We start from the raw sequence: 24,487 nt of genomic DNA, 5'->3' as shown, positions 1-24,487 counted from the left end.
GGCATTGCTTGGGAGGAAATGGGCTGTGGAATGTAAGATGGTCTATGTTTCTCTAAGCTTTAATAGCCTGCAAAGTTCTTTACATTTCATTACTCATTAAATCAACAAGTATTTGGTTAAACAACACCATCAGCTGTCAAACACTAGGGATATAAATCCATGAATAAAAATAATTCCTGTTCTCAAAAACCTCCCAGGCATCCAAGCAAATACAGTATACATACTGAGTACTACAAGAGTATATAGAGGAAAGGGACCTAACCTTATCTGGAAGTAGGCATGATAGTGATAATCAGGAAACACTTTCTGAAAAGTCATACAGGAACTTCCTTAAGGGATCACTCCAGGTTACTAAGCAGAGGATATAGTAATAGGTAAAGAGAACTGTACCAATAGAGCCCTGATGAAAAGGGAAATGAGTTATGTTGGGTGAAAACCATATTCAGTATGACTACAGCTTACTTTTTTTTTTTTTTTGACTACAGCTTAAAATTGGAGGAGAGTAAAGAAAAAGGAAGCTAAACTTAACAAAAAACAAATAACTATTTTATGCTAAGCAAGGAACTGGTATTTATCCCAAATGCGTAATAGAGAAATGATATAATCAGATTTCCAAAATTTAGAAAACACACTGAAGGGGAATCATAATTTGGGGGACAAAGGGACAATTAAATAGCTTTTATAGCAATGCAAAAAAAAAAATCAATTTGACTTTGCCCTGAAGTTACATTGATAAACTGAACTAGTAATGATAACAGATAAGCTACTATGCTTTATACTAACCTCTTTTAAATCAGGTAATGATAGACTGAGCTGATAGACTTTTCCTCTTACAATACATTCTATAAAAGTTTTCTGATTATTTCCAAACTAAATTATCATGATCACTTCTCCAAACCCATTATTCCTTGCTTCTAGTTCTCTTAGAAAATTATCTGCAAAGAACTCTCCTTTTTACATCTCAATTCAAAGATCACATATGAGGGGCACCTGGGTGGCTCAGCTGGTTAAATGTCTGCCTTCAGCTCAGGTCATGATCCCAGGGGACTGGGATCGAGCCCCACGTAGGGCTCCTCACTCATTGGGGAGTCTGCTTCTCCTTCTCCCTCTGCCTCAGCCACTCCCTCTCTGTCTGTGCTCACTTGCTCTCTCTCTGTCAAATAAAGAAATAAAATCTTTAAAAATAAAATAATCAGATATGAAGGGAATCAATTTTTGCTACCACTTTGAAAATAGTTAAGTTTTACAAGCTTAAGTGATTTTTGAATTTAGAAACTCATAACTAACATTGAAATGCTTAATACAGAGACCAAATAGCTAGCTACAGCATCTTAAATGTCTTTTGTGGCCAGCGGGGGCATCCCAAACACAACAGAAACAAAATAATCGCACCTTAAGAAAAACAAAGTAAAGAAAATTAAAGCAGATACATTTCTTCCTGCCTATGACAAAGGTCGTTCTTCCATTCCACTAGACTTGTATTGTCTTCACTGACAAAGACCAACACAAATCACCAAACATCAACAATGGATAAACACTGCAGCTTAATTTTTTTTTAAAGAGAGCGTAGTATCAATGTGTATGCAAATAAACCAAATCACCTTAAAACGGACCATTAAGATTACTAATTTCCTCATCTTCATCTCCCAGTCTACAATCTCAAATTCTGAGATCTCGAAGTCATATAGGTTATAGAAACTGGAGGTTGGAAAGTTTCTGCAAAAGTGTAATCCGTACCCAAGCAGCTAACTGTCCTGAAGTTTTGTGATTCACTCCCTTCCCCTTGCTACACTCTCAATTCCCTGTTACTCCGTTATACTGCTCAACATGTTTTTGTACATAAAATGACAAGGTAACAGGGGCCAATGAAAACAATGCTTTTTAGTATCCTAAGAAGTTTAACTTGCCTCTGTACCCATGCCAATATGACGCTTCAGATGATGGTCTTTAACAGAGGCAATGGGTGGTACTGCCATCCTGAAATCAATAGAAAATGGATTTTTTATAAGTTCAAAATATGAGCTGATATAGAGAAATCAACAGGGATAATGTTAAATGTTGGTGAAAATGTTTTAAAAAGGATAAAGATAAATTCCAAAAATATTCTTTCATAGATAACCACTGTTCTAAAGCCTTGCCAGTCAAAGCATTCTCCGTAGCTGCTTTGACTGTTAGAGCTGTTAGAAATGTAAAAAAGCCCAGGCCTTATCCAAACCCACATCAGAACTACATTTTAACAAACTCCAATACAATTTGTACATTAAAATTTGAGAAGCACGGTTCTAAATTGCCTTACCAAATAAATCATATTTTCTAAAACGTTAAGCTGTTGTGGAGCCCCCCCCCCCCCCCCCCCCAGCAAGGCTTAAAGTATTGTGTGAATCATCAGGGCAACACCCAGAAATAATCTTGTCACTACTAGGGTGGATACAAGCAGGCTACAACTGGCAAAAAGGTGGCAATTCTCACCAAAGTATAACACATTCAATCCAACTTCTGACCTTCACACTCAGAGGAGCTAAAAAACATAAACTTAAAAAACCTATCAATCTACATATTGCATCTAGACCTCACAAGGACATACAAAACAAGAAATAGAGGAAAGTTAAGGTATGTGGTAAACATGAAAGATGAGAAACTGAATTTGTACTGAAGACTGTGCCATAAAGTGGCAACGACCCTGATGAGTAAGTCCACTAATGCTGAACCTCAATTTTCTCATTTGTAAAACAGGAAAATATCATCCATTTCTTACAATTGTTATGATCTTAAGTGAGATAAAGAATGAGATTGGGAGGGACAAGGTTTTTCAGATAAAATACTAAACTCCACTCAAATTTATATTTCAGATATGTGACAATGTTTTAGTATAAGTATGTCCTGGTACTTACAAGACATCAAATACTAAAAAAAAAAATAGTCATTGTTAAACAACAACAACAACAACAAAAAAAATAGTCATTGTTTATGTGAAATACAAATTTAACTGATAGCCCAAATGTGAATTTGCTAAATCTGGCAACCACATAAAATTCAAATTTTAACTAACTGTAAATTTAGCCTTCCTCCCTTCTCTATTGAATTTACCATCTTTAGCTCATGTAGAGAATGCCAGGTAACTGTCTACAGCTGCTACCAAGAAAAAATACCTTTGCCACTTCTCGATGCATGATAGCACAAAACTCAATACTTCTCAATAGAACAGTTAGGTAGATCAGTACAAGTATGTGCTCACACGTTTTTTTTTTCTACCAATGATTCATTCAAAATAGTAGCACTATATTTCAGGAGTAGTTAATGGGAGGGTGTGGCAACCCACCACCCTTGTGTGACCCAATCCAAAAACACTAGGCAATATTCTTGCTTGAAAGGAAAGAAAATGAGGAAAAGTCTCTTGAACAATAAGGATGTTTTAAAAAGTTAAAAGAATGGCAAATAGGTGCAAAAAATGCAATTAACAACAGATCATTCTCCTAGATTATAAACTCTTGTCTACAAATAAAACTCTCTGAAACAGAACAAAGTCAAAAATACTCTTGGGCCTATAAAATCCTGAACACTGCAGCTAGAAAACAAAAAGGAAAGGAATGAAGCCTTCAAAATACAGACATATCTCTTCTTTGTAAATGATACCTTATGAGATTTTAGTGCCTAGTCAGACAATAATGAAAAAAACCTCTAAGATGTGCAATCAGAGAAATGGCTGGTTGACAAAGTCAGATTTTAGGAATTAATGTAGAACTCTTTTATCAAATTAGATGAAAGTAACAAGTAACTATAACAACAGGAATAAATCTGAGCAACACATCAAGTATGTAGCTTTTATTATGTAATAATATAGGCACTCTGGTCTAAATGCAGTTGATAGAAAGTATCCCACAGACTTCAAACATTTGAAGATCAGCCTGCAATAGGCACTGCTAAATAAAATGGAGTAATAATAATATTGAGCCCAATTTGTGTATACCTGAAAGTGAGTAAAAGAGATATTTATAGGCTTCACTTATTGAATGTCTTGCCTTTAGCCAAAGTTGCTGTGAAATAAAAAGTAACAATGATTCTGAATCAAATCATATATTTTCATCTATTCATGGAATCATTTCTTTGCATTCCTTCTCTGGAGATAATGTCATTGAATAGTAACGAAAGACATGTATATATGTTTAAGGATAGAGATCGTGAATCTTCAGTCATCTCTCTAAAAATCTCTCTGCTCTGTATTAAATGGAAACAGGGACAGAGGGAAACAGGAGAGAACCAGAGAGAGAGGAAGAGAGAAAGCAAATAAATCTATTCAAATCAGAAATGCTTAGTGGAGGACACTAAAAAACAAATACTACGGTTAAGGTTAAGTGTCACTACTAACTCAAAACAGGTGGTTAAAACATACATTTAAGAGTTAAGTATCTTGCCCAAGGTCCCATAATGAAGTTATCCAAATATCTAATCTAATCTTAAACTATCAATACTCTCTTGATGATCTGCTCCATTGGACTTGATAAAACAATAACTAAAATGGTGAAATGCTTCTGTATAGAAAAAATACTGCAAAAAATAATTTCAACCAGGAACAAAAAAGGCTTTATTACACACTACAACCAAAACTATCTTTGCTACTGAAAAAATAAATAAAGATCATTGCTCCTGGGGCACCTGGGTGGCTCGGTGGGTTAAGCCTCTGCCTTTGGTTCAGGTTGTGATTGATCCCTGAGTCCTGGGATCGAGTCCCTCATGGGGCTCCCTGGTCAGTGGGGAGCATGCTTCTGCCCCTCCCCCTGCTTATGCTTTTTTTCTCTCAAGTAAATAAATAACATCTTTAAAAAAATCATTGCCACTGTTTTATTTTGTATTCCTTGGAAAATAAACTTATTTAGAAATAAGTATACTTCAATGGCATTTATTGCTAGAGTAAAAACTACTAAAATGAACCAGCTAACAATATTATAATTAACATAACTTATAACTCAGAAAATTATGTATACAATAATGGCTTCCACAGACAAATTATTCCAGGGCAGAGTTTTGTTTAGAGATATTTAGATCAAAACCTGTCATACAAGAGACACAGTGAAAAAACCTCCCTGTAAAAATATGTCCACTTGATGCTTAAGTCAGAGATGAAAGTTCTCCAAAGACAAGGCTTCAATGGTATTTTGTTACTAAAGCTGAACTGTGTTCAGACTATGCCATACTTGGAATTACACAAGGAGAAAAACATTTACAATAGAAAATGGGAAAATCACTTTTTAAATACAGTATTTGGGCTTGCTATTTTTATTGCAAACAATGTAAGATTTGTTCTGTAATAAATATGGTTTGAAATAGAAGTTCCATAAAAACTTAAACAAAATAAATAAAACTGGGAGTAGTAGGCAGGTTAACCAATAATGTAAGTGAAAATGAAATTTCTTACAAGAACATGAGAAAGCCCAAAAGTTAAGGAACATGTATAAAGAAGAAAAGGAGCAGTGCCTGGGTGACTCAGTTGTTTAAGTGTCTGACTTCAGTTTGGTCATGATCTTGGGGTCCTGAGATTGAGCCCTGCATCAGGCTCTGTGCTCAATGGGGCATCTACTTGTCTTTCTCCCTCTACCCCTCCCTCTGCTTGTGCACACACACACACTCTCTCTAATGAATAGGTAAAATCTTTAAAAAAAGAAGGAGAAAAGAAAAACAGACTGAAAAATGTCAATGAGGTGTTAAGAGAGCTAGCAGAAAACAATGTCACATAAACTACAAAGAAGAGTTTCTAAAGGAAAAGAGATTATAATATTTAAAACCCCAAAAAGGTCAGTAGGCCCAAGACAAAGTCACTCAGTTTGGCAACCAGTATATCACTGAAGCAGTGAGAGAAGAATCCAGATTACATTTGGAAAACAAAGATAGGGCAGCCCGGGTGGCTCAGCGGTTCAGCGCCTGCCTTCAGCCCAGGGCATGATCCTGGAGATCTGGGATCGAGTCCCATGTCAGGCTCCCTGCATGGAGCCTGCTTCTCCCACTGCCTGTGTCTCTGCTTCTCTCTCTCTCTCTCTCTCTCTCTCTGTGTGTGTGTGTGTCTCTCATGAGAAAATAAATAAAATCTTTAAAAAAAAATAAAAAAGGAAAACAAAGATAAACGTGGAAGTGGTGGCAGGGAGCATAAAAGATTATTTCAAAAACTGTGCAAGCCTGCAGAAAAAGAAAGATAAAAGTAAGGTACTAGGGATCCCTGGGTGGCGCAGTGGTTTGGCGCTTGCCTTTGGCCCAGGGCGCGATCCTGGAGACCCGGGATCGAATCCCACATCGGGCTCCCGGTGCATGGAGCCTGCTTCTCCCTCTGCCTATGTCTCTGCCTGCCTCTCTCTCTCTCTCTGTGACTATCATAAATAAAAAAAAAAAAAAAAAGTAAGGTACTGTACTGAATTGAGGCCAAGGAAAAGATACTTAGATTATTTCCATTTCTTTTTAAGGATGGGGAAACTAGTATATGTTTTATATTTGGAAGAATCTGTGGAAAGGAAAAGAATATAAGTAAGGAGAAGTTCATTTATAGAGCAAGGGTCTAAAAACTGAGAATAGGGTAAGAATAAAAGAGAATAGGAAAATTTAGCCTTGGAAAAGAGCTGGGGCATGAGATCCACTGAAATAAAAGGAAGATTAACATGAGTGAAATTAAAACCCAGGACTGTGGATACCCTAAAACTCTATTTACCAGGCAAAGGGAGGGAAGACGGGGGAGGTCATCTGCTAAGAGAGAAGGAGGAGGACAGTGTAAATCTGACTGGAGAAGCCTCTTTATAAACTAGATTAGTATAAATAAGTATGAAAGAAGAGCTTACTGTGTTTCTTACTGTATTTACAACTCACACAAATTGCTTTTCTCTTAAATGAATCAAAAGTAAGGGGACTTTTTCAAAAATATCACTTAGGTTATCAATTTAAACACTGAGAAGATTGGGATCCCTGGGTGGCGCAGCGGTTTGGCGCCTGCCTTTGGCCCAGGGCGCGATCCTGGAGACCCGGGATCGAATCCCACGTCGGGCTCCCGGTGCATGGAGCCTGCTTCTCCCTCTGCCTGTGTCTCTGCCTCTCTCTCTCTCTCTCTCTCTCTGTGACTATCATAAATAAATAAAATTTAAAAAAAAAAAATAAAAATAAAAAAAATAAACACTGAGAAGAAATACCAGGGAGTAGAAATGGGAAAGGGAATCTTTTTTCCTAAAATGCTTCAACATCTTATCTTTCTACCTATATAGAAATATAGCAACTGAAAAGGTAAGTCAAGTCTTAAAATACCATTACAGAAGAAATGTTTCCTTTTCTCATTTTCTACACATACACAACTTTGCACTACGATTCTACTTTGCATTTTCTATTAATAGTGGTAAGAACCAATAAGAACAGTATAGTGTTTTAAAGAATCTGAAATATATCACCTCATGCTATCATATGCTGGATCAAATAGGACTCAATGAAAAATGCAAAAAGGAGCTCTATATATCAACTGTTTACCCTGTATCAGATACTGTTCTAAGTGCTATTTATACGAACTCATTCAATGTTTACATCAACCCTTTAGATTAGGTAATTATCCCAATTCTACAGATGAAAAATCTACCTAAGAAAATTTAAGCCATCTGGAGCTCTATGGCTCATACTCTAATTCTGACAGTACAGTACATAAAATACATAAAGTCCTGAGGTTGAAATGAGAAGATCTGGCTTCAGATCTAAGTTCCACCACTTACTAGTCGGTTGACCCCAGGGAAATCATGTTCCCTACTCTTAGTTCCTCATCAGAATGATAATCTGTCCTGTGTAACCCATATGCTATCTGTGAGACTCCAAGACAGGAAGGAGGCTTTTATAAACAGTAATATATATGATACCATTACTATTAGAAAACAGCTGCTAGGTTAAGCACATACAGTCATATCATTTTTGGAACCATATCAGAAATTCTCATGCCTTGATTTACATTTCCATGCTCACATGCAAAAGAAATAACTTCTAAAATTCATGTTTCAGGGGTGCTTGGGTAGCTCAGTTAAGTGTCTGACTCTTATTTTTTCAGCTTGTCATGATCTCACAGTTATGAGATCAAGAACCACATCCGGCTCCACACTGGGCAAGGAACCTGCCTGGGATTCTCACTCTCTCCCTCTGCGCCCCCCTCAAAAAAAATTCATGTTTTCAATTGTGCTGTTAGCTTTTCTTCCTAATAAAGATGGACAAATAACTTAATGGGCTTGGAAACTGTGGTATTGACCTCAAGAGTGGAAATAATAAATCTCTACATATTTGCTGGGAAGATCATTTGAAATAAAATATGTAAAGGTTCTATTATAGTGCCTCTGGCACTTATAAATCAAAGTAGCGCTGGCTGCTTCATTATCATTTGTTCTACCATTCAGCAGAATCACAAAACAAAACCAAAATTTCAAGGGTGCATTGGTTTATGTATAGTAAAATAATTTCAAGATTCTTCTAAAATCCACAGACTATGGCAACTTTCCCTCCAACATTCACTCTGCATTTTGTCTCTGATGAAATTTTAATTAAATTAAAGCAATTTTTCTTCTCATTCCCCTGGTGACTCCTCCTTTCATCTTCGTTTCGCTCTGAGTCAAAACCTGCTCAGTCTGATTCTTGCTTTCTGACTACTTTATCTTTTGAAGCACAGAACTTTGAATCCACTCTTCGGTAAACCTAAAACTTCTGACATTTTATGCACTCATAACTAGATTTCTAGACATATCTTTCCTGGAGTAAGTGCTATCATTTCAGTTCCTCATTAGAGTTCAAGATAATGTTAGTATACTATGCTCTTATCTTTGTTAAAGTACAAGCATACTGACCTTGAGGTGAGACTGAAGACACAGCAAATCCAGGGAGAAAATGTGAAAGAGAAAGTTAGAAAGAATTAATAAGGACAATATTCAGGAAATAATGTTATTTATAGACACAAACAAAACATAAAAGCACAGGATTAGAGAAGGGAAAGGTGTAACAGATTCTGCACAGGCACTAAAAATTAGTAATATCAGATTTTCAACTCTCAAAAAGTGTATTTTCACATTAGATTACACCATCGTACCTTAACGTAAGTTTGAAAGAAAATTTTTTGTCTAGAATTCACCATTTCTTAAAGGAGGGGAAAAAAGACAATTTATTAAACACAAAGGAAAAGAAGAGAAGGTCAGCACTTCCCCTTTTTCATTTAAGTAGCTAACTGTGACTTCACAATTTAAATCATCTTAATTTTATACATATCCACCTTATAACTACTCCTTTAACCCACCCCACTCCATTTCTTGAATCCAAGTTATCCATAACAAAAGCAGAAAAACATTTAGAGCTTTAATCATTCTGTAGAATACAGACAGAATTCTAATTGATGAGGAAGAACTTGAAATAATGGTCCCAAATGTGAAAACAATAATAATTTTTTCCTAATTAAAACCTAATTTTTTTCTCATTCCAAATCTACCAAACTCTCTCAAATGGTGCAATCTAAAAGCAATAATGAACAAGAACATACAGCTCTATAAACAACACTCCATTTCCAATACTGCTCAGCAGTTAGAGATGCAAAGTTGCCATGCTCAATATTCCTACATAGCATGAAGCCCCAGTGGTTCATTATTGCTTTTTATAGTAACAAGCAGTTTTCCCTTTTAAAACATTAATCAATTTCACTGAAGTTAGTATTATTCTTCAAATACTTAAGACTTCTAATGGCCAGTGCCATCCAGATTGTGTTCAGGATCTAAATTTTACTTCAAGAATCTAAAACAAAAGGTTTATTTCTTGGATGCAAGCACCATTTCAATTTGTACTTTAATATTTTCTTATGTTTCAGTATTTAAAACCAGGATTTTTAAACCATTGTGAAAATAACAAAAGATAAGGATGACAAGATTTATTACTTCCACTATATAAAATAAAGAGAAATGAAAAACAGATTAAAAATGACTCCCCTCAATCACACACTGAGTAAGTGGCAGATCCAGGATAAAAATGGGGGTCTTTGACATCTCCCTGGGCATATTTTACATGTTCTATGATGCTTACAGCTTTTTTTTTTTTTTTTATGATAGTCACACAGAGGGGGGGTGGGGCAGAGACACAGGCAGAGGAGAAGCAGGCTCCATGCAGGGAGCCTGATGTGGGACTCGATCCCAGGACTCCAGGATCACACCCTGGGTCAAAGGCAGGCACTAAACCACTGAGCCACCCAGGGATCCCATGCTTACAGATTCTTAAGGGGGAATGTATAAAATAAATCCATGCATCTTTGGCATATATAAAACAGTAGAGAATGCAGATAACATTCAAAGGCAAAACCGGCCAATCTCTAAATGACTGTTCCCAATTATCTTTTCTATCTTTGTTAGTTATGACACAATAAATTAGAATAATTTTAGATCAACAATGACACTAACTGAAATTTCCGATAGTTGCAAGACTTTATTTTTTTTTAAATTTTTATTTATTTATGATAGTCACAGAGAGATAGAGAGAGAGGCAGAGACACAGGCAGAGGGAGAAGCAGGCTCCATGCACCGGGAGCCCGACGTGGGATTCGATCCCGGGTCTCCAGGATCACGCCCTGGGCCAAAGGCAGGCGCCAAACCGCTGCGCCACCCAGGGATCCCAGTTGCAAGACTTTAAATAAGACTTGGATGGGGCACCTGGGTGGCTCAGGGGTTGAGCATCTGCCTTTGACTCAGGTCATGATTCTGGGATTCTGGGATCAAGTTCCACATCAAGCTCCCCACAGGGAGCCTGCTTTTCCCTCTGCCTGTGTCTCTGCCGCTATCTCTCTGTGTCTCTCATGAATGAATAAATAAAATATTTTTAAAATAAAATAATTAAGACTTGGGTAAATCTTAAGGGAGGGATCCCTGGGTGGCGCAGCGGTTTAGCGCCTGCCTTTGGCCCAGGGCGCGATCCTGGAGACCCAGGATCGAATCCCACGTCGGGCTCCCGGTGCATGGAGCCTGCTTCTCCCTCTGCCTATGTCTCTGCCTCTCTCTCCCTCTCTCTCTCTCTCTCTCTCTCTCTCTGTGACTATCATAAATAAATAAATAAATTAATTAATTAAAAAAAATCTTAAGGGAAAAAAATTAAGCTTACTGCTATCAACAGTGAGCAACTTTTTATCTATTTTATTGTTCTGGGTCATATTTCACTTTGGCATCAAACTATAGCTCTTGAGAAATTAATGTGGAAGAAAAAATCTACATATAGAATAATCCTATAAAATTCTAATGTTTGCACTTTCAAGTAAAAATTTAAGGTGATCACTAAACAAAAATTCCTATAAAGACTGTACTATCAAATTACAAGGTGCTGTGCCACAAGAAATTTTGGCAAGATGACCTAATATAATTGACTATGCAAAGCTGTGTAATTTATTCTTCTTTAACATGAAATCAGTGAAATTCATCAAGGAGGAAAAGAAAGAAACAAGCAGCTTCCTGAGAAAGCAAGCTGAAGCAAGCAGGATCAGATAAAGAACCAGTCATCTTCAGTTATTCATAGTCTTAGTATCCTTTCTCTCTCTTTTTTTTTAAACACTATCATTCTTACTCAGTCAAGAACACACAACTTCCACAGCAGTGGTCACATCTCTTCTCCTCAAACTATAGGAAGACCACAATCTCTGACACTGAACTTCATGAGTCAAAAATACATAACCATGAATCTAAAAGTAAGGAAATTCTTCTCTAAGGAACCATTTTCCTTATGAATTGTTTACTAGTTTATACCACAGCTATATACAGCTTAACATTAATTTTTAGACAGAAGATCTCTGCAGATCTTAAACTGAGTATCATTTTGGCATTTCTGTACAAAGAAATTATAAATATAAAGACTAAGTATGTAGGTTTGCATTTTTAGGTTATACTGTATAGATGGCTAAATATACAGTGATACCAATATGAAGCAATCACAAACATAAAGCCCATGTTCACAATGAAAGGTTCAAAAATAATTTTTAGGTCAACTGACATAAATAAACAAGGAGGTGGGTAAAACAGTCAAATATCTAATTATAATAGTATATTTATTCATTTGGTTATACACACATTTAAAATAGGATACATTAGAAAATAAAGTTAATTTGGAAATATTTCTTCTCCTCCCACATTCTCTGTAACAGTTTTATCTACTCTCTTTACGTGCATCTTCAATATCAATTAGCCAAGGACAGAATATTACCATTACTTTATGTATCACTAAGAAAGAAAAAAGTATATATACTAATTAAATTATGTTATGCCATTATTTATACATGTATCCCAGATTTAGAGATGTTAAAACATAAAAATAAAAGTTATAATTGGTATTTCATTGTGATAAAAGAGGGAGGAGACTATCTATATTTCTATCTAATCTACAGATCAAAAAATAATCCCACTGGATCATATTAAATTATATAAAAATATTTTATAGATATGAATTTACTTACACTTTGTTACAGAGGGAAAAGGATAGGTGCATGTATAAACACATTACAAACATATAGAAGAAATGAATATAAAAATAATATCTAAAAAATAATAATATCTAAAATATATATATAACTAACAAATGTATAAGGGACTAAAATCTCCATATGTTTGATTGGTGGAAGGTCTGAATACATAGGTGATGGAAAGATAAAAAGGAAGAAATATGGGATGATTAGATAGTGAAACAAGAAAGGCATTCTCCTTGTATTAACATTTTATGTAGTTATTAGGCCCTCAATAATGTAGAGTCATAGGACAGAACATGGTAAACACCATTAAAAAATAGCACATATAAAGGAAACAGAAATTACTACCTCAGGAGGTCAGGAAAGCTGGCTTTCTTTTCCAAAAATATAACAGTTAAACAGAGTCAAATTCCCACAAATGAAAGTAGAAAAACAAAATTTTAATAAAAGAGAAAAAAATAAGAAAAAGCAGATAAAAAAGGACTCATCTTCTAATTTTGAGGTCCATTTTTTTTTACAAAAAGATGTAATTCTACAAAGACTACCAAACCAAAAATTGAAAATATCATCCTGTAAACTAGTTCACATTTCCCAACACATTTTAGAGGATTTATGAAAAATAAAGACAACTCCATTTTCATTACATAAAATTTCAGACACTAGTAATCTTTAAAAGCAAATCAAAAATTCAAAAGGCCAAATCCTTGAGCCACGGGATTTAAGCCTACCAACTATCTTCCCTAATTTCTCCAAGTACCACCAGAAAAGTGCTTTCTCTTATACAGACACACATGCAAATAACACCTAGATTATATCTCACTCATGGCAGGATAGGAAAATGACCCCAATCTTTGTGTTCAAGCTCAGTTCAGTACGTTGATCTTGATCTACAGAAGTACAGACTTATCTCACTTACCAAATGAGATTAAGTTACTACTTTATCGGCTCAGACAGCTAATTCAGGGGTTAATTACCTTGAGCCTAAATTCTGAGCAAAGTGAGAACACTCCTGCTTAAAAAAAAAAAAAAAAAAAAAAAAAAAATCAGGGTGGGGGAAGGTGGCAAAATCAACGAAAATGGCTCCAAATCTTACTGGATACAGTCCACTTTAAATAAAGCCAGTTGTTTATAAATCAGAATGTAATTCCCGGGCAGCCTGGGTGGCTCAGCGGTTTAAGCGCCTGTCTTCCGCCCAGGGCATGATCCTGGAGACCCGGGATCGGGCCCCACATCGGGCTCCCTGCATGGAGCCTGTTTCTCCCTCTGCCTGTGTCTCTGTCTCTCTGTGTCTATCATGAATAAATAAATAAAATCTTTTTTTTAAAAAAAGAATGTAATTCCCTTGGAAATAATATTATAGATGCAGTTTAGGTATTTTTGCTGGCCCACAAAATTTAAGTTTAGGCATGATGCAAACGCCTAGAACTCACAGTTCAAGATGAAGTCTAAAAAAGATGGTTAGCAGGGAAAATAAAATTAACCATCAAAAAGTGGAAAAACTAAGTGTCCTCTATTAGAAGTACTTACAGGACTGGCCTAGTAATATACGTGAGTGTGAATGAATAAATAAAGCGTGTCTTGGCTTCTCTTGCTTCCTTACCATAGTAGCAGCAGCATCCTGGCTTCCCCTTGTCTCTATGTACACCTGAGTTCACAGACCTGAAATTAAAAGTCTACAGTCCAGAACTACCTACTAATGCTCCAACTAACAACCTCGCAAGACATCATGACTGAATATTGGTCTTAGAAATTAAAAGACCATACTGAAGAGTACAAAGTTCAAGAAGTCTCATATTCAGGGGCACATATTAACTGGATACCTTGAGTAGTACTTCTCAGGAGAGCTTAACCAAACCTTAAATTGAAACCTTATCACTGAAATTTCCATCCATTACACAAGCCATGGAAAGATGCCTCTGCTAGCACCATCACAAAGGAAAAGACAACAGCTGCTTTCTGTTGAAGTCTTAGTCTTCAGGGGCCAGAAATATCTCTTTATTGAGTCTAGACTGACAGGAAGGCTGAGTCAGACATGGAGAAACTGGCACCAGGCAACAAAGCGACCCACATTTCAATTCCAAAGTACCTGTCCTCTAAGATAGCATTCTAGAATGTGGGAAAAACCTTTGGCCTCAGCAAGATCTTCAAGTGAACAGCCTCTGAATCATCCAATTGTCTTCATCTTCCTCTTCTAGAATATAAGCTCATTAATAAAATCTAGAACATAGGATTGGAGGGGGGAGGAAGGGAAAGACTCTGGAATTTTAGAATTCTTAGGCATAACTCTATTACCACCCACCTACTTATGTGATACAGGACCAGCCATCTAATCTCTGTGCCTCAGCCTCCTTATCTGTATTTTAAAAATCTATATAAGAACCCTTTTCAAAAACAAACGAAAAGGTCATGATGCAAGAAGGGGCAACTAAAATCAACAAATACAACTACTAAACAAATTATATTAAAAGTCTGGGGCATCTTTCTTAGAAAAATAAGATGTACCTGATAAATATCAAAAGGAAGACATGTAAGGTTTGCAGAGTTCCTACAGGAAATCTTCACCCAAAATATGTGCCATTTTGCTTTTTAATGTTTCCACTAAAGGACAGAAAAAAAACTGATAGTCGAATATAAATGAGCTCATGCTCATGGCTCAGTCAGTTAAGCAGTTAAGAGTCTGCCTTCAGCTCAGGTTAAGATCCCAGGTCCTGGGATCCAGCCATGCCCTGGGATTAGGCTTCCTGCTCAACAGGGAGCCTGCTTCACCCTCTTTCTCTGCCCCTCCCACCAACTTCCCAACCCTCCACTCCCCCTCCCCATGCGCTCTCTCTGCACTTTCTCTCTCAAATACATAAATAAAATCTTAAAAAAAAAAAAAATACAAATGAGGTAAGAGTAATGTCCACATCTGTCACACTGAAACTTTGTTTTTAGGGGATCCCTGGGTGGCGCAGCGGTTTGGCGCCTGCCTTTGGCCCAGGGCGCGATCCTGGAGACCCGGGATCGAATCCCACATCAGGCTCCCGGTGCATGGGGCCTGCTTCTCCTTCCGCCTGTGTCTCTGCCTCTCTCTCTCTCTCTCTGTGACTATCATAAATTAAAAAAAAAAAAAAAAAAAAGAAACTTTGTTTTTAAAACGTATGCTTTTTTAATATATGCTTCTTTAAAATAGTTGCCTGAGAGCAAAAATCTCCTGTATAAGGAATAAATACAATTTCAAAAAGTGAAGGGATGGGACGCCTCAGTGGCTCAGCGGTTCAGCTTCCGCCTTTGGCTCAGAGCATGATCCTGGAGTCCCAGGATCCAGTCCTGCATCAGGCTTCCTGTATGGAGCCTACTTCTCCCTCTGCCTATGTCGCTGCCTTTCTCTCTCTGTCTCTCATGAATAAATAAATCTAAGAGAAGAGAAGAGAAGAGAAGAGAAGAGAAGAGAAGAGAGAAGAGAAGGAGAGAGAGAGAGAGAGAGAGAGAGAGAGAGAAAGAGAGAGAAAGAGAAAGAGAGAGAGAGAAAGAAAGAAAGAGAGAAAGAGAGAAAGAAAGAAAGAAAGAAAGAAAGGAAAGAAAGAAAAGAAAGAAAGAAAGAAAGAAAGAAAGAAAGAAAGAAAGAAAGAAAGAAAGAAAGAAAGAAAGAAAAGTGAAGGGATGAGATCTGTTCCAGGCATTTGGGTGGAGATAAAGTGAGAAGAGACAGAGAGAGGACTAAAACAAAGGTAAAGGAGCACTGGCCTCTGTGTGGACGTCTGAACATCAGCATAGAATTATTTGCAACCACTTTGACTAGTATCCTCAAATCACTGCCTTATTTAAAAGAATCAAAATTGGCATAACAAGGGAATCACTCATGATTTCAGGCAATAATTAAAAGTGAGGAAGTTAACTGTTTTATTCATAAAGTATTAGGTAGACAAAGATAGCCCAACCTTGGTCAAGGCCTCTAAGCTACTTCTGTTCTAGCTCCTTCAAATCTTGTTTAACTTCCGAAAACTTTAAATCTTTTCAAAATGGTTGCTTCTACTATAGAAACACTTATAAAAGAAAACAAAAAAGAGAGAAATAAGTTTGTAATTACTATAACGGTTTGAATGCTTTGGGTGGCAAATTATAAAAAATCTTGTTTCAAAATAGCTTAAACTGTAAGAAAATGTACTTTTTAACGTAACAGGAAGTCTGGTTTCAGGAATACTTCCAAAATGAGTTCAAGAATACTCCCAAATTGGGCAGCCCTGGTGGCTCAGTGGTTTAGCGCTGCCTCCAGCCCAGGGTGGGATCCCAAAGACCCAGGATTGAGTCCCATGTCAGGCTTCCTGCATGGAGCCTGCTTCTCCCCCTGCCTGTGTCTCTGCCTCTGTCTCTCTGTGTCTTTCATGAATAAATAAATAAAATCTTTTTTAAAAAAAAGAAAAGAATACTCCCAAATTGAAGATGACACAAACAAATGAAAACACATATTATGCTCATGGGCTGGAAGAATATTGTTAAAATGTCCATGCTATCCAAAGCAATCTACATTCAATGCAATTTTTATCAAAATACCAATATGTTTTGCACAGAACTAGAACAATCCTAAAATTTTTAATAAAACACAAAAGACTCTCAATAGCAAAAGTAATCAAGAAAGAAGAAGAAAGCTGGAAGTATCACAATTTCAGATTTTAAACTATACTACAAAGTAATCAAAACAGTATGGAACTGGAACAAAACAGACACATAGATCAATGAAACAGGACAAAGAGCCATGAAATAAATGCACACTTACACAGTCAGTCTACAACAAAGGAGGCAAGAATATACAATGAGGAAAAGACAGTCTCTTCAGGAAGTGGTGTTGGGAACACTAAACAGCTACATACAGAAGAATAAAACCAGACTACTTTCTATCATTATATGTTTTTAAAAACTCACAAAACTCCTAGAAGAAACCATAAGCAATAAATACTCAGACATCAGTTTTAGCAATATTTTCTGGCTCGGACTCCTCAAAGTTAACAAAAGTGAAAAAAAAAAAACAAACTATTGAGTCTACACCAAATCAAAGAGCTTTTACATAGCAAAGAAAACCATCAACAAAATGAAAAGGCAACTTACTGAATAGGAGAAGATATATGCAAAAGATATATCTGATAAGGGTTAATATCCAAAACATATAAAGAATTCATACAACTGAACAACAAACAACTAAAAAATAGGCAGAGGATAGAACAGATTTCCAAAGAAGACATAAAGATGGCCAATTGACAAACGATGCTCAAAACAATGAATTATCAAGGAAAAGCAAATCAAAACCACAGTTGAGATATTACCTCACATCAGTCAGAATGTCCAATATCAAAAAAGGCAAGAAATAACAAGTATTGGTAAAGATGTGGAGAAAAGAGAACCCTGGGGGCACTGCTGGTGGGAATGTAAACTGGTGCAGCCACTAAAGAAAACAGTATGGAGGTTCCTCAAAAAATTAAAAATAGAAATTCTGTAAGACCCGGTAATCAAGGTTCACCCAAAGAAAGCGAAGACACAAATTCAGAAAGATATATGCATCCCGTGTTTACTGCAGCATTATATATAATAGCCAAGATATGGAAGCTAGCTAAGTGCCCACTGATGGATAAAGAAGATGCGGTATACATTTATAATGGAATATCACTCATTCATAAAAAATTTTAAAAAAAGAATGAAATTGTTGCCATTTGGGACAACTGGATGGACCTAGATGCTAAATGAGGTAAGTCAAACAAACAAAAAAAGACAAATGCCAGAATAAAAACCATAACAAATACCAAAAACAAAATAAACGAAAACAGAAATAGACTCATAAATACAGAGAACAAACTGGTGGTTGTCAGAAAGGAGGGGAAAGGAGGAATAGGTGAAATAGGTGAAAGGGTAGAAAAGGGTACAAACGTCCAGCATAAATGAATTAGGTCATGGGGATGAAACATATAGAGAATATAGTCAGCAATGTTATAACTTTGTACGACAGATGGTCACCACACTTATTGTGGTGAGCATTTCATAATGTATATAAATGTCAAACCATTATGTTGTCTACCTGAAACTAATATATTATTGTATGTCAACTCTACTTCAATTAAAATATATATACAAAATAACCCAAAATGAATTCATAGATACAGAAAACAGACAAGCGGTTGCCAGAAGCATGGGTTGAGGGGGTGTGGAATGGGTGAAAGCTGTCAAAAGGTATACATTTCCTGGGATGTAATGCTGAGCATAGTGATTCTAATTAACAATACTGTAAGATATATCTGAAAGTTACTAAGAGAATAGATCTTTAAAGTTCTTATCAGGTGAAAAAATATTTCTGTAACTGTGTATGGTAACAGATATTAACTACAGTATAATGTTGATCATTTTGCAACCTACACAAATACTGAATCATTATGTTGCATACCTGAAATTAATATAATGTCATATGCCAATTATATCTCAAAAAAAACCAATTTGTTTAATTAAAAAAATTTTTACATAACTATTGAAGTCTGAAAAGATATTAAATCAGAATTCTTTTAGCTTACATTACTCTTCTCTCAATATTTTAAACATTATGCCAAAGATAAGCCTCTTAGAAACTCTACTATGATCATTTTAGAAGCGAAATTCTTAACTACAATGTTTCTGAGCTAATCTAAATTGATCTACTTATAGAAGGATAGGTAAAGCTCTAGGGTTTTTTTGTTTTTGTTTTTGTTCTTCCTTAAATTGATCTATGAAGACTCCAAAAATCACCACGTAATAACTTTTTAAAATGTCAGCTTGGCTGGGCTAAAGTGCTCAGTTACGTAACCAAACTCTAATTTAGATGTTGCTATGAAGGTATTTTGTAGATATAATTAAATCCTCTAATCCATTTAAGTAAAGGAGAGATTATCCCAGATAATCAGAGTGGGCATAACTGAATCCTCTGGAACGCCTCTAAAAGCAGGCTGAGGTTTCCCCAGGAGGGAAAAAAAAACTCTGCCTGTGGACTTGGCAGAATTTTTGCCTGTACCCATGAAATTTCTACCCTGGTGATCTTCTCTTCCTGTCAGCTAGACATCCTGATTTCAGACTTCTTTTGTCAGTCCCCCACAATCATGCAAAACAACTCCTTGTAATAAATTTCTGAAGAGATACAGATACATATACATACATATATATCTCCCACTTCTTCTGCCTCTTTGGTTGCACTCCCAAATTACATACACTTCAGTATAAAATATGAATCCAGAAGTAGTACTTCTTACATGCAATTGGGAAAAAATTTAAATGTGCAGACATACGGATGGGCTTACATAATCCTTTTAAAATCTGCAATAAGTCAGTGATAAACAATGGTACAACACTAAATCATCTAACAGGAGCTCCTATTGTTCTACAAGAGCAATGCAAAGGACTAATCATTTGTATCTAGATCACAAAGAATAGGTCTGCAAATTCTTTATGAATTCTTTAAACCTTTTAACGTTGGAGATCCTTATATAAGAAGCACTAGGACATACACAAAGACTACTACGAATTTTTTCTAGTACAATGATCATAACAGTCCACTTTTTTCTCTTTCTTTCTTTTTTTTTTTTTTCATTTGGAAGGTTGCTGAACACCCTTTAAAGATGAATTCTGTATCCTGAGTAATGGGGTGGCACTACCATCATACTAGTTAAGGGGCTACTACCTAAAGGGCATTTCAGCATTAGAGCCACATACAAGATGGTCTAGAAACAAAGATGAAGACAATCATAATCAACAATATCAGAATCTTACCAGAGAGAACACACACTTTTTCCACACAATAAGGTACCCAAGAGGTGCATTTCAACTTGACACATACCGGCTGTTCTTTAATTCTGATCAAGCAAAATTCCCCGCAAGCCTCAGCAGTAGCAAGAGCAGCAGTAGCAATTCAGTCTAGTACAGAACTGTAGCCTTACATAACACTCACTTTCCCAGGAAGTCCCAAACAAACCCCCCTGACGGTGCAGGGACAGAAACCTGGCGTGGAAGGTACAGATTGCGGGATACTGGCTTTCTGAGAAACAGCATGGCCAAGAGGGGACACACACAGAAACACACAGAGACCAAAACCCCAATGGATTAGGACCATGGTAAGACAAATCAAAATAAAGGTGACAAAATTCAAATGATAAATTATGGGGAGACAGACACCCACACACAGAAAATAGTGGAATGGCAACACAAGAAGCAAATGGTTAGTAAAAAACACAGCAGCCACACACATGCACCTCAGTAGTACATATGGGAACAAAAGGCACAATATAATCTTAACTGTCATTAACTATTATTCATATCTTAAATAGTATAGCTGGTCAACAAATTACAAAGCAGATAGCAAAATGGAGTTTTAAACTTTCTCCTTTTTGGTAGCCAAGAAACTTTGTGCCAAATCCTAAAACAAAATTACAATGCTACTGGCCAGAGGCTAAAACTGTAGAGTGCTTTTCAACCTTCTCAGTTAACATTCCATGGAAAGAATAGATCCCTTACAACTTTTTCAAAAATGTGAGAAATACAGTAGTTAATAAAAGCAATTGGTTGTGCTTTGGGTATCATATATAGATTTAATCCCATTTCTAAGTCACAACCAACTCAAGAAATCAGTAGTAGGTCCAAAAATGAATTGAAAAGTTTTTCAAACAAACTGCCTGGAATGACAAGCAATAATTTCAATGAAGACTTCTAATATAAGAAAACAAACTAAAAAATGAAACTTGATCAAGGAATTTCTCTTCTAAAATATTAAAATATTTGGCAGGAAGTCACTAAGTCATCAAAAGTATTACATTTTAAAACTTCTACAGCACTGCCGCTGATTTCAGGCCAACACAAATGCAGAAATGCATGTGTTCATGTGAATATGCAAGTGTGTCTGTGTGCATGCGTGCACGCATGTGCGTGCTAGAGGGAAAACTGAAGCACAAACATGAGAAAAGGCATACAAAAATACAATAATCTAATCTTGAGATTGGTAGTTTCTTAGGTCTAACCTAAAGAAGTCTATCCATTCATCTTATCCAGAACCAGAAAATACTGTTCATATGAACTCTGTTCGAGTTCATATCAAAGTAAGAGCAATCTAGTATGTGGTCAGTATACATTATTCACACTTTCACTATAGTGAAGAAAACCTGTGAGGGTTAGACTTCCTTGTTTTAGTTTCTTGCAATCAAAATTCTATGGGTACAGAAAAGGAGAAAAATCAATTCCAGAGGGGAGTATCAAGTCTACTTGTCACCCCAAAATTTTAAACTTAATAAACTTATGAAAGTCATCTCATATCTCCTAATCTTCAAGAACATAAAAATAAAATTTTCCTAGGAATCAGCTCCAAGGAACCACATAGGCTAATGATTTCATTCTGTCACTGTTGTCTCTGATTATTTAAAAGAATATAGGTAATTGATGAAGTTCTACTAGAACTACTTCAATGTACTTGTAAATTATGTTAAATACATGCTCTAAAAGAAGAGGTCAAAAAACATATACATAATATTTAGTATAAAACATTCTAATTTTAAAAAAAATGGCAGAAAATTCCAACAGAGTCGTCTGGCTACATCTGTAAACACAGCTCATTTTATAGAATTCAAAGTCAGAGACCCATAATAATTATAACCAAGTCTCTTAAATTATCCCCACAATGTCCCTTCTTCTAAATTTGACCTGTGCGATGTAACAGCCTGCTTCTCCACAATACAAAGTGTGTAAAGTCTAAAAATTCATAGCCAAAAGGAGCATCGGGCTCAATGAAAAAGGTCTTAGCCAATGAAAAAACATTACCTCCTTGAAGTTGAGGTTCATTTGCTCTGTAGATAATAAGTAATTAGAGAGCAAGTAGCTATTTGTACCCTCCTGATTAGCTAGTAGAAAGCTTTAATTTCTCCACTGATGAATACTTTCTCACTTTCCAATCAATGATGTTGATGTCCACAGCTTCCTAATACATCCCCATTCTATGCTGCCTTTCAAATGTTACAGCAATGCATTTACAATGACTTAGAATAAAAAGTCTATTAAAAAAATAACATAAGCATTCTAGAATCTAAATCCCAAAAAGCAGATACACTAAACAAGTATGCCCCCAAAAGTATACAGCTTTAAAACCATACTTTAACCTTTCTAACATAGTAAGTCCACCATTCAGCTATCCTATCCTTACCTTTCCAACTCTGCAATCTTCTTATCTTTGTCATTCTTCTCATTTTCCACCTCCTTCAAGATTTCCAAGAGACGGTCAACTTCTGCCTGGGCCTTGCTAGATTCATCTTTGTACCTGGAAATCTCTCTCTCCAATTGCTGTATTCGGTCACTCATCTCTGGACTGGCTCTGGCTTCCAATGTTGCCTCATGTGCCTACAAAGAAAAGTGTTCAAATTCTATCAGATACATATACTGGCAGTGGGCAAATCATGTCCAAAGGACTATCTATATTTCAAATTAAATAGATCATTATCAAATATGTACTAGCTAGTCTTTAATTTATGAAGTTTTTCTCTACTTAAATATTACATAGACAAAACATTAGTAATAAAATGAGAAAAGTTATCATGGATTTCAAACGGATTTGTGTTTAGATGTATAACTCTGAATATCAGGCCAAAAATCATCATATAACAAGACATGTTTTTCTGAGTCTGAGACATACAAACAAGCCATGAGACTATTATAGATCTACTATTGATCTCCTCAATCTTTCTAAAAAAGGCATCACCAGAAATTCACTGCTCCTGTTACTATAACCCATGCCAATGCTGAAATCAATTCCCACTTGATCCTTCCCTTCCCTTTTCTTATATACTGCTTTACCAAGCATGTATGAATCACAAGACCTGGAGCAGACAATCATATAGATATGACAAATGTGACGCCATAAAAAAGAAGGTAGGTTATGGGACACCTGGGTGGCTCCGTCAGTTAAGCAGCTAACTCTTGGCTTCAGCTCAGATTGTGATCTCAGGGTCATGAGATTAAGACCCACATCCAGGTCCACACTCAGCATGGAATCAGCTTAAGATTCTCTCCCTCTGCCACTCCTCCACTCTCTCTCAATCTCTCTAATAACTAACTAAATCTTAGAAAAGAAAAGAAAAGAAAAGAAAAGAAAAGAAAAGAAAAGAAAAGAAAAGAAAAGAAAAGAAATTGGGCTAAGAAAATGGCTATTCGCACATAGGTACCTTCCTAAGATAAGGATTCAGTATTTTACAAGATACAAAGTCAGAAATCAACAATCCCATTTAGAACCAGGAAAAAATTTTTATTCAGATTCCTGTTGCAAGGTGGCTCAGTGGTTGAGCGTCTACCTTTGGCTCAGGTTGTGATCCCGGGGTCCCGGATCAAGTCCCACATCGGACTCCCTGCAGGGAGCCTGCTTCTCCCTCTGCCTGTGTCTCTGCCTCTCTCATAAATAAATAGATAAACAAACAAATAAACAAACCTTTAAAAAAAAGAATCCTGTTGCAAATGTAACTAATACCTTCAATGTATTCTGGAATGCAAAGCAATTTCAATAATTAAAAACTATCAAGTCTTCAATTTTCCTCCTGAATCTCTAAAACCATGCATGTATAATGTATTTAAAGAGAAGGCAGAGGTGAAGATGTTTTATTTTCCTTTATTTAACAGACAATACTACTACTTAGTTCTTTAAAATGGTTTGAAAAACATTAAAGGAGTAAATATATATTATTAGGAAATATTTCAGAAAGCTCTGATGCAAAATGCCTAGAGTACAAGAGAAATGTTTCCATAAACTGAGCTAAAAATTTAAAGCTGAACTTCTAAGATTAAGACCTTTACAAACATCTTTTGTTTCAGGTTTAATCAATTATGAAAATCCAGTTAATAATAGTGGCCTTTAAAAAAGATTTCACTGGCAGATATGTATTTTAATGTATTAGCAAAATTCTAACCTAAACTGGTATGGTTAACAGCCATAACAAAGTAAAATCAAGAGGAAAGAGAGCAACCTGGAATGAATTAACTCATTAAGAATAAAAAACAAGGGAAAAG

The 24,487-nt window shown here is 36.0% G+C and overlaps 1 protein-coding gene across 16 annotated transcripts in view; it reads right to left on the bottom strand.

Annotated features, from left to right (window-relative positions):
• The window catches only part of ERC1 (ELKS/RAB6-interacting/CAST family member 1), a 537,425-nt gene that overhangs the window by 336,585 nt on the left and 176,353 nt on the right, over positions 1–24,487 (bottom strand). For 11 of the 16 annotated variants that reach the window (XR_012003004.1, XR_012003002.1, XR_012003003.1 and 8 more), the window contains one exon: positions 22,638–22,831. Coding sequence is in view for 10 of the 16 variants with exons in the window: in XM_025995462.2 (XP_025851247.1) it covers positions 22,638–22,831 (194 nt within the window). In the remaining 6 variants the exon portion in view is untranslated. Of the gene's footprint in view, positions 1–8,837; positions 8,850–22,637; positions 22,832–24,487 lie in introns of all 16 variants that reach the window. The other 5 variants (XR_012003007.1, XR_012003005.1, XM_072766325.1 and 2 more) reach the window with 1 other exon arrangement.

Source organism: Vulpes vulpes, chromosome 8 (genome assembly GCF_048418805.1).
Source record: "Vulpes vulpes isolate BD-2025 chromosome 8, VulVul3, whole genome shotgun sequence".
NCBI lineage: Eukaryota > Metazoa > Chordata > Mammalia > Carnivora > Canidae > Vulpes > Vulpes vulpes.
Note: the sequence above shows the minus strand (reverse complement) of the source record. Positions and strands in the feature narration are given on the sequence as shown.